Source organism: Corapipo altera, unplaced genomic scaffold (assembly GCF_003945725.1).
Source record: "Corapipo altera isolate COAL_440 unplaced genomic scaffold, ASM394572v1 75, whole genome shotgun sequence".
In the NCBI taxonomy this organism is placed as follows: domain Eukaryota; kingdom Metazoa; phylum Chordata; class Aves; order Passeriformes; family Pipridae; genus Corapipo; species Corapipo altera.
Genome location: NW_020884887.1, coordinates 1,681,776 through 1,694,984, shown reverse-complemented (window position 1 = coordinate 1,694,984; position 13,209 = coordinate 1,681,776). Strand labels below are relative to the sequence as shown.

General features: G+C 41.5%; 1 protein-coding gene across 2 annotated transcripts in view; it reads right to left on the bottom strand.

The window, feature by feature from the left end:
* SLIT3 (slit guidance ligand 3) overlaps positions 1-13,209 on the bottom strand; it is a 477,403-nt gene that overhangs the window by 47,019 nt on the left and 417,175 nt on the right. For both annotated transcript variants that reach the window (XM_027643335.1, XM_027643336.1), the window contains 2 exons: positions 6,075-6,172; positions 115-254 (listed from right to left, as the gene is read on the bottom strand). In XM_027643335.1, the coding sequence (XP_027499136.1) occupies positions 115-254; positions 6,075-6,172 (238 nt within the window). The remainder of the gene's footprint in view (positions 1-114; positions 255-6,074; positions 6,173-13,209) is intronic.

Below are 13,209 nucleotides of genomic sequence, written 5' to 3'. Positions count from 1 at the left end.
GGGACTAGATTTTTGATTAATTATAGGCTCATACACAAAATAAACATGGATTTGGACCCTTCTCATCAGGCACTTCTCATGGATTCTTGCTCTTTTGTTGTGGCCCTTTCTTACCTGTGTAATTAGGAGGGCAGAGACAAACATAGTTGTTGATGCCATCCACACATGTAGAGTTATTCTCACAGTCATTATCCTCGCAGTCATCTGGGTTTATTTCACACCTCTCCCCCTCATACCCAAGGAGACAAGAGCAGCTTTGGAGAAAGAAAAAAAAAATTAATAAATGTTAGCATGGATCTGAAGGAGGAGGAGATTTGAGGCATAAAACTGAAATGAAAACATATAGAAGTGAGTTGTCGGAGCCAAATTCGCTGCTGCTGCGAGGTTCAGAGCATTTTAACCCTATGTGTTTGGTGAAGGATGCAGTCTGATGGTTCATGGGGTCACAAAATCATTTACATGAGACATAAAAAGCATCAGCAGGAGCCAGGCTCTGCCATGCTCCCTTTGCCTTCTTCACTGGTAACTCTTGCTCTGAACTGAAGTAAGCAGCTCCAGGGCAGGGGAGTAAACACCCATCACAATATTCAAATCCTTGGCTTCTCTGTTAATGGTTTTGTGGGAATGTGGACACTTGCCTACTGAGGACTGCACAATCTCAGGGCAGCTTGGCAGCTTTTAGGTAGTTCACTCTCTTCAAAGACCAACTTGAATTGAGTTTACAGACAGAAGCATTTTCTTCTCATTACCACTCTGTCACTTGTCCAAACAAGAAATGCTTGGGAATGATTGCTTTTACAAGTGCAGTCAGGTTTCAGTACTTCTGCAGCTCCTCCAACATCTGTTTGTAGAAGGGCTGATGATGCCCAGATAATTCAACTAAAAGACAGATCATGGCAGAGCTGGTAATGGTTCTGTGAGGGTGTGGACACCAGTGAAGAATAATTGCACTAAATATTTTGTCTCTCAAGACTGTGATGTATGGTCTCTAGAAGGAGTGTAACAAACTAAATGGTTGAAGAATGACTTGACATTTTTTTCAATCTCCATTTCCTTTCCTCTCTAGATCTAGAAGCTATGGTTACAAACAGAAGCTTTATATTTTAAACTGTCTGTAAGTGATGAAGAGGTTGAGGCCAGAGTTTCCAAAAAGAGAGTCTAAAAACATGTTTTAAGTGCTCTGGTCATTTCAGTGGCTTATAAGAAGCCAGCAATGGTATTTGAAGTGTCAGTTTTGAAGTGCCAGCATTGCTGTTCACTCACTAGTCACAGAAAGGGTTGTTTTGAGTCCCAGTCCAAACTACACATTCACTCAACTGTTCATTTCCTCTCCCATGCAAGCTCTGGTGGCAGAAAAGGAACTGAACAAATGTAAAGCACTGCTGATGGATGAGGATGAAAACCAGAAAGCACCACAGCAGTCACACTAATGGCCATCCACTGCTTTCAGAAACCAGGAGAATTGCTAATGCAGACACAACTGCAGGGGAGCTTTTTCAGCTCAGATGGACAAAGTGGACAGGAGGTGGTTATCCTGCTTTATGGAGGTGTCATGGGGTTGGGATGGGGAATGCCCTGGAGAAACAGATCTTCAGAATCTGTGAAGAAAGCTGCATGGCTTTTGGGCTGGCTGCTCTGAGTGTGACATTGCCTTCCCTTCCTCCTGCCTGCCACCGACGGAGCAGAGCACAGGGACTCCCCATGGGAGGGATGGCACAGAGTTTTCCATCCACCCTCAGCAGTCCTAGGCTGGACCCTGAGGACTAGGTTAGATTCTTCATGATGTGCCATCTCAGAAGGGAACAACAAAGAGGGAAAAAAAGTGGGAAGGGAATGTGTTTTGAGCCACCACAACAGTAAGGTCTCCCAAACAGGTAGAGAACAGGGATACCAGGCACAGTCACCTTCATTCAGCTCTGCAGGGACCATCCACAGGTCGTGAGAGTTAGAAAACCTTCACCATGAATAACCAAAACCAAACTGCTCAAATAAATCCAATTTAGGACACAATAAATCAATAAGGAATATTTTCTTTTCCTGTCTCAAGCTTATTATTGCTAATAAAACATGTCCTCTTGCTGACCCTGCAATGGTCCAGAGGATCACAGGAGGCAGATAGGAAAGAAGAGCTGGCATACCATCTTTTGTGGCAAATGTCAGGGAGGGGGTTAAAAACATCTAATTAAATACAATGAGACATTCATCATGTCTCCCTTTTTGATTACAAAACCCCATTTTCAGAGGTTTATAACTCAACCATAAAAATATGCTCCAGGCTGCAAATTGGAAGACAAGGTCTCCGTTTGGGAGCAGAAATTTTTCTCTCCATTTAAAGAAAAGCAACAAGAGTGGCTTTGTGCTGGTGATTTTTGTATGAATATAACACCATTCTCCTTCCACAAAAGGATTGGGACAACTTGGATGTATGCAATTAAAAATGACATTATTAAATACTATCACAGTAATGGTTCAACTCAGTGGAGTTACCATTAGTAACAATTCATATGAGCAATATACAATTGCTCAATATTAGGACACATTCCATACTCAGGGAAATGTCAGAATGATTGATGGCATTTGGCTACTGGTCCTTATGTATTATAGGGAGTCTTTACATTATTGCTTACGTGTGATTCTTTATTTTGATTTGCATTCAAATGTGCCAGATATGAGGCCTGAAATTAAAAGATAAAATATACCACTTGGGACTTGGACTGAACCACACGTTGAAAGAGTTGCAGTTTGGGACTGCTTGTATGTATTCTCCCAGAAAAAGCTTAGAAGAAAAATGAAGTCTGCTGAGTGACTGGAAGGTCATCAAACTTGGGTTCCAGCTGACCGAGAGAGAAAATGAATTCCTGGGACAACGATGAAAACTTTGTAGTGACTCAACAGTGAATCCCTGTGAGACAGCATTTCATGTGGGCCTTGGAAATAATGGAGCCATGCAGGAAAGAACTGTTTTCTAAGATGCTGTGACCACGTAAAGGTTCAGATTCCCTGTTCCTCCTGTTTAGGGACTGGTGTGTTTTCCCCTCCCCCAAAAAACCCCAAAATAAAATCCCACTATCCTCATGAAGGTGCAAGGGAACACAAAACTTAATGACAATGACAACCTTTTTGGGGTAAACTTTTGCAGCTGAAGTATTCTGTAAGTTTTTTTTTAAGCTGGCAATTTTGTAAGTTTACTATATTCAATTTTTTAAATAAACTCTAATGAAATCATTTAACATCTGTTTATATTAATATATATACATACAGTGTATCATGTTTCAAAAAAAATCAGCTTTTAAACAGAGATAGTAAATTCTTTCAGGACTATTACAATTCCTTGGTAAAGAAGCTTTTTATGTCTATATCCCAAAGGAGTAGCCTGCAAGTCTGGAAGTGCAATGTTTTTCCTTGAACTAGGCAGAATTAACACTAGGCAGTTAATCAGTTCCAGGATTTTACATTTATGAGGGAACTTTAAGTTTGTGGAAAAAACCCACCCCTGATCTGGGAAACGGAGGGAGGTTTTATGTGGAGAAAAGTTAAAATAACCCAGAGCAGTTGTTTCCCAGCACCGCAGGTTATCGGAGATCAGCTGCTGCCTGTGGCTAAAAGTGAAGCAGAGCTGACAGCTCTGCCTCCTGCCAAAGCCTCACTCCCAGGAATGCTAAACCACCGGGACGTGTCTGACTGACCATCTTTTTTATCAGTCTCAATAAGCGGACTCTTTTTTGGCAACCTTTTGTCAGGGAAGACACAGATTAGATTAGAACAATTCAAAGGGAGGAAGAGCTTGATGTCTCCAGTCCTCTGAGCCACACGGTGTCACTTATCTGTCCCTTAGCGCAGAGTTCGCGCCTACTCGAAGAAAGAGAATTTGAAATTACTCAGGATTGAACAAGTACAAGGGTAAAAGAAGATGGAATAACTCCAGATGAACCTTTGCCCTTTGCTGTCCCTCCAGGATCTGCTGTTCCAGCAAACCTGAGCGCCTCAATCCCCTGCTGCTGTGAGCCCTTGTGGGGACCAGGCACAGCGGGGCGAGTCAGGCTGGAATCTCAGCCAAAACTGAGAGTTTCCTGTCTTTGGGGGAACATCACCACCTCAGCATTATTTAAAATGGTGGCTTTTTCGTCGAAGGCTGCAGAAACTTGAGAGTTAAACTGCTTGGCATTTCATAGGGAGAAAGCTTTGGCTTAAGTTTCCTTTTTACAAGAGTAAAGATTTGACAAGTTTGGCAGCAGGGCTTGTGTATGAATATATTTCCCTAGGGAAGAGAATATACAGAAGATATAATTTCTTTTACAGGCCACACAACAAAAAAAATCCAAGGAGGCCTCTCATGAAAATGTTTTTGACATCCGCTTCCTCACAGCCTATAATCTAAGGCAATGCTTTCCCATCTTGATGAACACAATTTATGTGCATGTAACTCTGACTGCTGCCATCCACTGGAGAGATTTCCCACCAAACCAACCAAATTCAATCTCAAAATGTTTCTTTTTCTTCCCTGTCACCCGACTGTTCCATCCCCGCACCACATTTCTCCCCAGCCAAAGCTCCACAGTCCTCCAGACCCACAGTGGCTGTAGACTGACTGAATTAAAAACAAGGATAAAACAGAGCTACGCTGAACATTCAATTTTATGCAGCAAGATTTTGATGAGATATGGTTTTATGCGTCTTTTATTAGACCAACTGAAACTATATAAATAACTATAAAAGCAGAAACCTTCCCTAAAAAGCCTCGAATGCTGTTAAGCAACAAAACCACCCCTGCAGTTTTATAAAGGATCTCAAAAACAATGCTCATTTGGAACTGATGCAAAGCCTCTGAAATTGTATAATTCTTCATGAGAAAAATTCAGAAGTAGTTTTTATTTCAGGTCATTCAAACCTTTTTATTTTCTACCACGGGACAAAATAAAAATGCTAAAGAAAAACCCAATCCAAAACATAAACTGGAGCCTTTCATTCTCGTATTATGGATATTTTAAAATGTTTTACTATTGCATTTTTAGTATCAGTTGTATTTTTGAAAAATGTGTACTGAATGACAAAACCCAGATATTCTAATATGGTACAATTTTGCTTTGGCAAAAGCTGATAAAAGCTATCTAAACATTATTGCATGAGGGTGACTAGAAAAGGAACTGGAACTGAAGACCACCAGACCTTTATTTCTCTCAAGCAGAAACTAAACCTGAACTTTTACTCCAAAAATTGCTGGACCTGCTAAAATTGAATCAAGAGGAGGTACACCAGATCAGAGCAGTGGTTTCACCAAAATCTCTGGAGTCTGTCAAGCAGCACAACCACACACTGAGACAGAGGAGCTTTGGGGCATTTCTTCCATTTTCTGCTTCTTGTTTTGCAAGAAACACCATAAATGCTGAGGACCAAATCTATGAATATTTCAGCAGCTCTTCTTTAAAAAGAAATTCTCTATCAACTTTAATGACAACCAGCAACCAAACCCTCAAACTTGTATGTTTTCAGTTGTGAAATAGTGCCTGTAGCAGCACAGATCTCCAGCTACCTCATGAAAATTTCTACACTTCTCTTGGAGTATCCCTGCCTATGTTACAACTGTCTTAACCAGGCAAACTAAAATCTGTAATATTCAGCTGCAGAGGCTGTTCTCCTGCAGGCACAAAACTCAAGATGTGGCAATCTCCCCATGCTTTTTAATTGTTTCTTTAAAGCCTGTTTGTCTACAAGATTCTTCAGTTATGAAAACATTTTGCATCAGGTTGTCAAGCAACAGATGCTCATTCTACAAATACAAAAACAGCTAGACGTGGGATTGAAATGCCCCAAGGAAAATTAGGATACAGATACGACAGTGCAGATCAGGGAGACTGCTCCAAACAGCTCTTAAGTGTATATTCCATTATAAAGAAATAAGGAGGTTTCACAGGAAATGATATGTCACACCAATGAAACCAGATTAATTATTCTGTAATACAAATATAAGTGTCACATGCAGCAGTTTCTATGAAGTAGCCATTACAGCTCAGTAGTGCAAAGTAGAAACACATTTAATTTTATCATCTCATTTTAAATGAAATTTGTGCTAGTACCTGAATCCATCTTTATTTGCCTCGGTGAGGTGGCAGGTCCCTCCATTCTGACATGGGTTTTGAATGCAAGAATTAATGGGCACACTGCAGTCTCGACCCTATTTGGGAAAATTCAAAAGAAACAAGGTTAGTAGGAGTCATGCCATCTGAATCAATGTCTCTTGCTCCCTCACTCTGCTCGTGGCACCACTTACAGGAGGTCTGTGGTCTTCAGACCCATCACATCACCTAATGTTCTTTATTGATGATCAGATATATTCATCACTTCAGGGAGAATTTGGGCAGGGCAAGTGTTCTGACCAAGGGGACTGGTGGGTATCTTGGCATCATTTCGATTTCAAGATTTCAATGAACTCTTTCATTAGGCTGTTTTAAGGAAACAGCTGGTTTCACCATTACTCTAACACACTTCAATGTTAGTTACAACGAAAAGAAAGAATCACAACCAAAGGTAAGCAGGAGGCCACACACAGCACAAGCCCATGTGGAGCCAGCACTCATCAGCTGCATTTACCAAGTGCTCAGTTAAACACTGCAACAACACACTGTGCTCATTACTGAGAGCTGTCAGAACCCACAGGGGAAAGTTCCTTTATGTCATGGGAGCTGAGTTTGGATTTCTGCACAGAACACCAAATCCTGTTTGAGATATCATCATTGAATCAGTTCCCTTCTTAAAGGTTGCCTTAAAACATACATCAGTTCCAGCTGAGCCTCACCAGCTTGAGCAACCTCCTCTGTTACTTTTATTGGCCCTTCAAGGCACAGACATATGTCTCTGATCACTGTATTCTGCTGATTAGAACATGCTCTTTGTAAAATGGGCAAATACATCAAAAATTTTGATCTTGCTTTTCAGTTATTCACAGAGTAGGGTGGAGTAAAGCCACCTCAGTCTCAATACTTAGGAGATCTCTGCAATCACAAGAAGTTAAGAGATGGCTCTACTCTTCCTACCAAAGATCCTGTTGGCAGCAGCCCTCTGCCAGCTCATCTGCTGGAAACCTGGTAGATGACTGCAGTCAAGGTGAGAAAAATATCTTGGGAAATATATTAGTTCAACCCAGATTGTTGGGTTTTTTGGTCTTGCTTTAAAACCATTCTTTACCTTGTACTTAAGAGGAGTAGCAATGATTTCGAAGTTGCTAAACAAAGTAGGCAGATCCCAGCCTGTGACATCAATGTGTAGAGTTGCAATATTTGTGTATTAGTAGTATTGAACACTATAGTCAGAATCACTTAAGCTGGAAAAGACCTCTGAGATTATTGAGCCCAAACTTTGACTGATCACTGCCTCGCCAGCCAGCCCAGAGCACTGAGTGCCACGTCCAGTCATTCCTTGGACACCTCCAGGGATGGGCACTCCACCACCTCCCTGGGCAGCCCATTCCAGTGCCTGACCACCCTTTCAGTGAAGAAATTCTTCCTGATGCCAAACCTGAACCTCCCCTGGCACATCTTGAGGCTATTTCCCCTTGTCCTGTCCCTTGTTCCCTGGGAGCAGAGCCTGACCCCCCGCTCCTGTCAGGGAGTTTCAGGGAGTGAGAAGGTCCCCCCTGAGCCTCCTTTTCTCCAGGCTGAGCCCCCCCAGCTCCCTCAGCTGCTCCTCATATCCCTGACTCTCCAGACTCTCCCCCAGCAACACTGCCCTTCTCAGGTCATGCTCCAGCACCCCAGTGCCCTCCCTGTAGTGAGGGGCCCAGAACTGACCCCAGGATTTGCGGTGCCTCAGCGTGCCCAGTGAAGAGGGACAGTCATCACTGCCCTGGTCCTGCTGGCCACACTACTCCTGATACAGGCCAGGTGCCATTGGCCTTCTTGCCCACCTGGGCACCCCCTGAATCATGTTCAGCTGCTGCTGACCAGCACCCCCAGGTCTTTTCCCCCCCAGGCATCTTTCCAGCCACTCTTTTCCCAGCCTGTAGCGCTGCAGGGGGTTGTTGTGACCCAAGTGCAGGAGTCAGCACTTCACCTTATTGAACCTCACACTGTTGGCCTCAGCCCACGGATTCAGCACTATACATATTACACTTTACATGTTATATTATACTTTCATCCAACACCACAGAGGAGCTTTGTTAACAGCGCTGTATTTCCTGAGGCTCTGTCTCCAGCATTCCCCAGAGTGAGGAGAAGCAGCTTTGCATTTTAAAAATTCCTACCAACACGAGGAAAGAGGGACAGCCTTTTTCCATAGCTGAACCAAAAGAGAAGCGTTTCCAAAGAACAACAGAAAGACCTGGCCACCCCCCTGCCGGGCTGTGAGTTCATGCCCAGCACAGCGGTGCAGGCAGCACGTGAGGACCTCACCCAAGCCCTGGCACAGAGGCTTTCTGCTTCATCCATGCTGCCTTTGCCAAGCAGCCTGTCCTTCTCCATTTGAAATCCTGAGTCCCCAAATGTCTCAGGGAAGAACTGGGAAGGCGCCGAGGGAAGCTCCCGCAGGTTTTATTTCGGCACCATGTGGCCCCGCAGCGCTGTGTGGACGAGAGCCATGCAGCACCAACACTGCTCTGCTCCCACCTTTCTCCAACACTGCCCCTCTTTTGTCCATCTGTCTTGTGAATCCTGGCTCTTTACCACCTTATTGTAGTGTAGCTGGAAGACACTGGTTATTATTTTCCCATGTCCCTGTCTCAGACATCAGTTACTTCTGTTTCATATGAATTCTTCATCCCTGTATCACTAAAATATTAATTCCTTTGCAGCCAAGCATAGCAAGAAGCAAAGCATTTGTTTTGTCTGAAAGTTTTTGTCACAGTTGAACACCATGTAAAACAGTCCCATCAGTTCTACTGTAATTCCATAGATTAATTTGAATATTCTTGTAAAAATTTAATAAAGATAAATGTTAAAATGAGAGCAAGTCGCTCACACTGGCACATGAAATTTTGCATGACAGACTCAGCTCTCATTCCTGTCCTGAACATGGCTGAATTATCGGCTTCTTGGGCCTCAGGCAGCAGGAAAACCCATCAGTATCTGCTGCTGAGCCAGACTTAATTGCAACACTAAGTTGCTATGTGGCTTTAGGAAAATTAGAGACTCTCTGACTCAGTTTACTCATTGTAATAAATGGGCAAACAACACTTAATCCTTCTCCAAGGATTATCTTCTCTGAGCTGACTTTATCAATAGCACACTGTGATCCCACAAAACAAGTACAACTTCCCAAACACAGAAGGCTATGAAAACAAAGAATTCTGAAAGGAGAGAAGCTGCAGAAAATAGTGGTACTAATAAATCTACAGGAAAGCAAGGCCATTTTATTTCTATACGAGACTGTCCCTACCCAGAAGAGCCTAAAGACATTCTAGAAACATCTTTCAAATTAATAATGCAATTCTCTAGTCTCAATTTACAGTAAGACTGTTCTTACTGGAAAAATGGAATTGCTGTCAAGCATCACTAAAATTAATTTATCTGTGAGTTGGGAAATACTCCTTGAATTACATTACTTGGAAATAACTATTGTTACAAAGGAGAATATTGTCTATTTGCTTCAAGACTAAAGAGCCCCTTAATGAAGTCTGAATCAGAAAAAGAGGTGTAGACTTTGTTTCAAGGACAGGCAAGAAGATAGGACTGTCTCAGCAATTCACAGAAAGAGGATGAAGGTCCCCCTGTGTGCAATATTTTACTTCTAGAGCTTTTTTAGGATGCAATAAATTTTTGTCTAGTGTGATAGGAAGGCATCAGATCCAAAACACTTCTATATATTTTTTTCTCATTTTCTGTGGAAAAGAAACACTTTAGGCGTTGAAACAGGAAACTTCTGCAACTTATTAGAAGACATATATGTTCAGAGTCCAGCTGTCTTTTTAAAGCTGAAGTACCTCAGCTGGTCCAGACTTTTTCCAGCTCCATATTTCAGTGAATGAGAACAGAACTATCCACCAGACTTATAAAGTGTCAGTTCTTTGTTTGAAATTACCCGTACTGGGCATTAGTGTATCTACAAGCTGTTCCTCAGCACTGCTGTGCCAAATTCCAGCCTTTACAAGTATCCAATAGTGGGAACATTACACCATGATCAGTAAAACACCCAAGAACAAGTAGCAAAAAAACTAATAAAGACCTCAGCAGGAAGAATAAGGGATAATGCAGTTAAAAACCCACTCATTTGCTTTGACACTGTATCAACTACTGCAATGATATTTTTAAGATTAATTTTCACTAATTAGTATTGTCTGTGGAGACTGAGAGCTCCATCCACGTTCACATGGCAGAGATTTGAACTCTGTCCATGTTAACATGATCCTTCACCCGTTTCTAACAGCAGTGGGCACAGTTAAGAGGCAGCAGCACAGAGCTCACCACAGGCAGAAGGTTGAAACCTCCTGGTGTATAAAACCATCACTGCTGACTGCAGGAGAAACGTGATCCAGGCAGCGAGGAAGACACCTGCAGACAGGCAGAAGTCTGTCCAACTTCAATGGTTTGTGAATAGGGAGACCTCTTTCCAGCTAATTACAGCCCTGTTCAATGACTACAGTGTTTCCCAGCACGCTGGAAAAATGAGCTATACAAAAGAAATACCAAAGTTTATTCGAGTTGTTAACAGCATACAATGTGTTCATAATAAATTTTATTTAGATGGTATATGTGGAGAACAGATGGGAGCGTTCATGTGTTTGGTAAAAATACTAGATGAAGACAAATATAGTTGATAGAGACTTTAAATTAAGAACTAGGAAGTTTTCATAAACAACTTAATTATCAGGGTCTAAATAGAGCTAAAGCTTTTAGGGTAAACAGACAAAACTACCAGCTACAAAGATCCTGCACTGCACACTCTGTCGTTTACATTCCTAATAGTGGGAGTAATGCATCCACATCCAACTCTCAGTCTCACAAGCATTGAAACACTTGTCTTATGGGTGTCCTGGTCAGAAATTAATAAGAAATCATTACATTCAAAGTTTAATAAATCTTCCACTTCATGATAGGCTGGAAGGAAAATTCACAGAAGGATAAGTGAGAAGTACAACGTGTTCCATGAGCATATTCAGGAGTGTTATTCAAATTTACAGCTTTAAAATTTCAACCTCCTAATCTTGTGAAATGAGAATAAATGGACATTTGAAGCCACTATGTAGAGCTCTGCTCTGCTTCCACAGAGCTTGGCAAGTATTTCATCAGTTTTTCTGAACTATTCTGGTGTACACAGATATAAATACACTCGAGTGTTACAAACACATCTGCATGTGCCAGTGGGACCTGCTCATATATTAGACCTGCACAGGTCCAACAGCAGAGTGAAGGGCTAAACATGATGTGTAAACAGGTCATGATTCCTGATTCTTCATATAAAAGAATGAGATGAGATGGGATGAGAAGAGAGGGGGAAAAAAACCCCAGAAATAATAAAAGACCTGGACACTCAGCACAGAAAAAGAATTCAGTTTGAAATTTTTTTTTTATTTTATTTTAGGTTTACTTTCATGCTTAGTACAGTGAGAACTGTGATCAAAGGGTTTTCAAAAGTTATGCCATGCAGCTATCCAATAGGGTATAAACTGATGCTAATTTCTAATGGCATTTTTAGAAGTGTCTTCTTTCACCATTTGAAACCTTTATCCCTCTGTCAAAGATAGTCAAAATTGGAGAGTAAATTGAAATTTTCCAGGCCAGGAAGGGAAGGAGGTATCTCACAAACAAAGCTTTATCACATAAACTTCAACTCCAGTAGACAGTTAAGGCAGAAAATAAGAATGAGGCATTCAGCAGCTTCCCCTGTGATAAGTACATTTATCAGCCATAAATACAGAGAAAAAACAAGAATAATTTTGCACAATTGACCAAGGAAACATGATCCTATGAATTCAGCCTCAAAGCCAATACACTAAGCTACAAGTTTGTTAGGAAAAATTCTCTCCACTTCTATGCCCAGCTGTGTATTTCAGAGCCTTTCAAGGCAAAGGAACACAGTATTTGCTATAATGGGATCATGAAAAGGAGAAGTTTTACATGCAAATCTTAAAGGAAGGTTTGAAAGCTGGCATGCCACGTTGAGCTGACTGCAGCACGAAGGACTTGATGGACACCTCAACAAACACAGCTTTGGGAGGGGAATACTTGGCTACCAAATAGTCAGAGATGTTGCAAACCGAGTGAAGAATGAAACTGATTTTGAAATATAAAATTAACTTAAATTATTTTTCAGGAAGGGCTAAAAAATACGGTATTTGGAATTACTGTTATTTTACCACTGGAGCCATTTTAAACTGATTTCCTGGCTGCACTGATATTAAGAGATCTGTAGAACAGCTGACACCCTGATATCTGTATACAGTAGTTAGAAGCTCTTCAGTAGGTCCAGGTGATACTGTTTCCTTGTTTATGCTCCATCTTGCCATAGACATAATGGCTAAACCTCAATTTGGAAAAGATGAAGCTCATTGGCAAGGTCAAACGACAAGAAGAGCTGGCGGGGTGTACATCAGACCCATCTGCTTAGGGATATATACAAATTATTTGGCAAGGCTTGGATAATATCACAGTAATTTTGGATCAGATTGCTTTTAGATTGCCAGGTGGAAGTTGAAAGATTTTGATCATCTGTTGTTCACAAAAATCTGTGACTCCTCCTTCAGAACACAGACCTTGCTACAGACACCCACACCTCGGGTTAGGGCACCCACAGTGGGGATGAATTAACTGTTTCTCTTCATCCCTTCTGAGGTAAATGTACCTTCTGTAAAAATGTACCTTCTGAGGGTTGCTGCTTAAAATACGATTAATTTAACATGAAAAATTAATTAATTTTATCCACTTCCAGTTTGGAAAAAAGAGTTTTAACATTAATCTGAATTTACCTAGAATTATCTGATTTTTTTTTTTTTTAGTACATCTTTGTTTATACAGCTGCAGTTACACTGACATATCAAAACATCAACAAAGTCACCTGCTGCTCACAACCATCATGAGATATCCTGGTTGCTAAATGGCACAGAAGGTGGGTATGAAAAGAAGATACTCTGACATTGTTCTTGTGCTGCCCCTCCCATCACTGGGCTGATTTAACTCCCTCTGCAAACCTTCCCAGTGTTACTGTCTGAAGCAAAACCACAGACAACATTTACACCCCACCATCTTCAGCACTGTAGAGTTACCTCCTGTGCCAGCCTAGGTT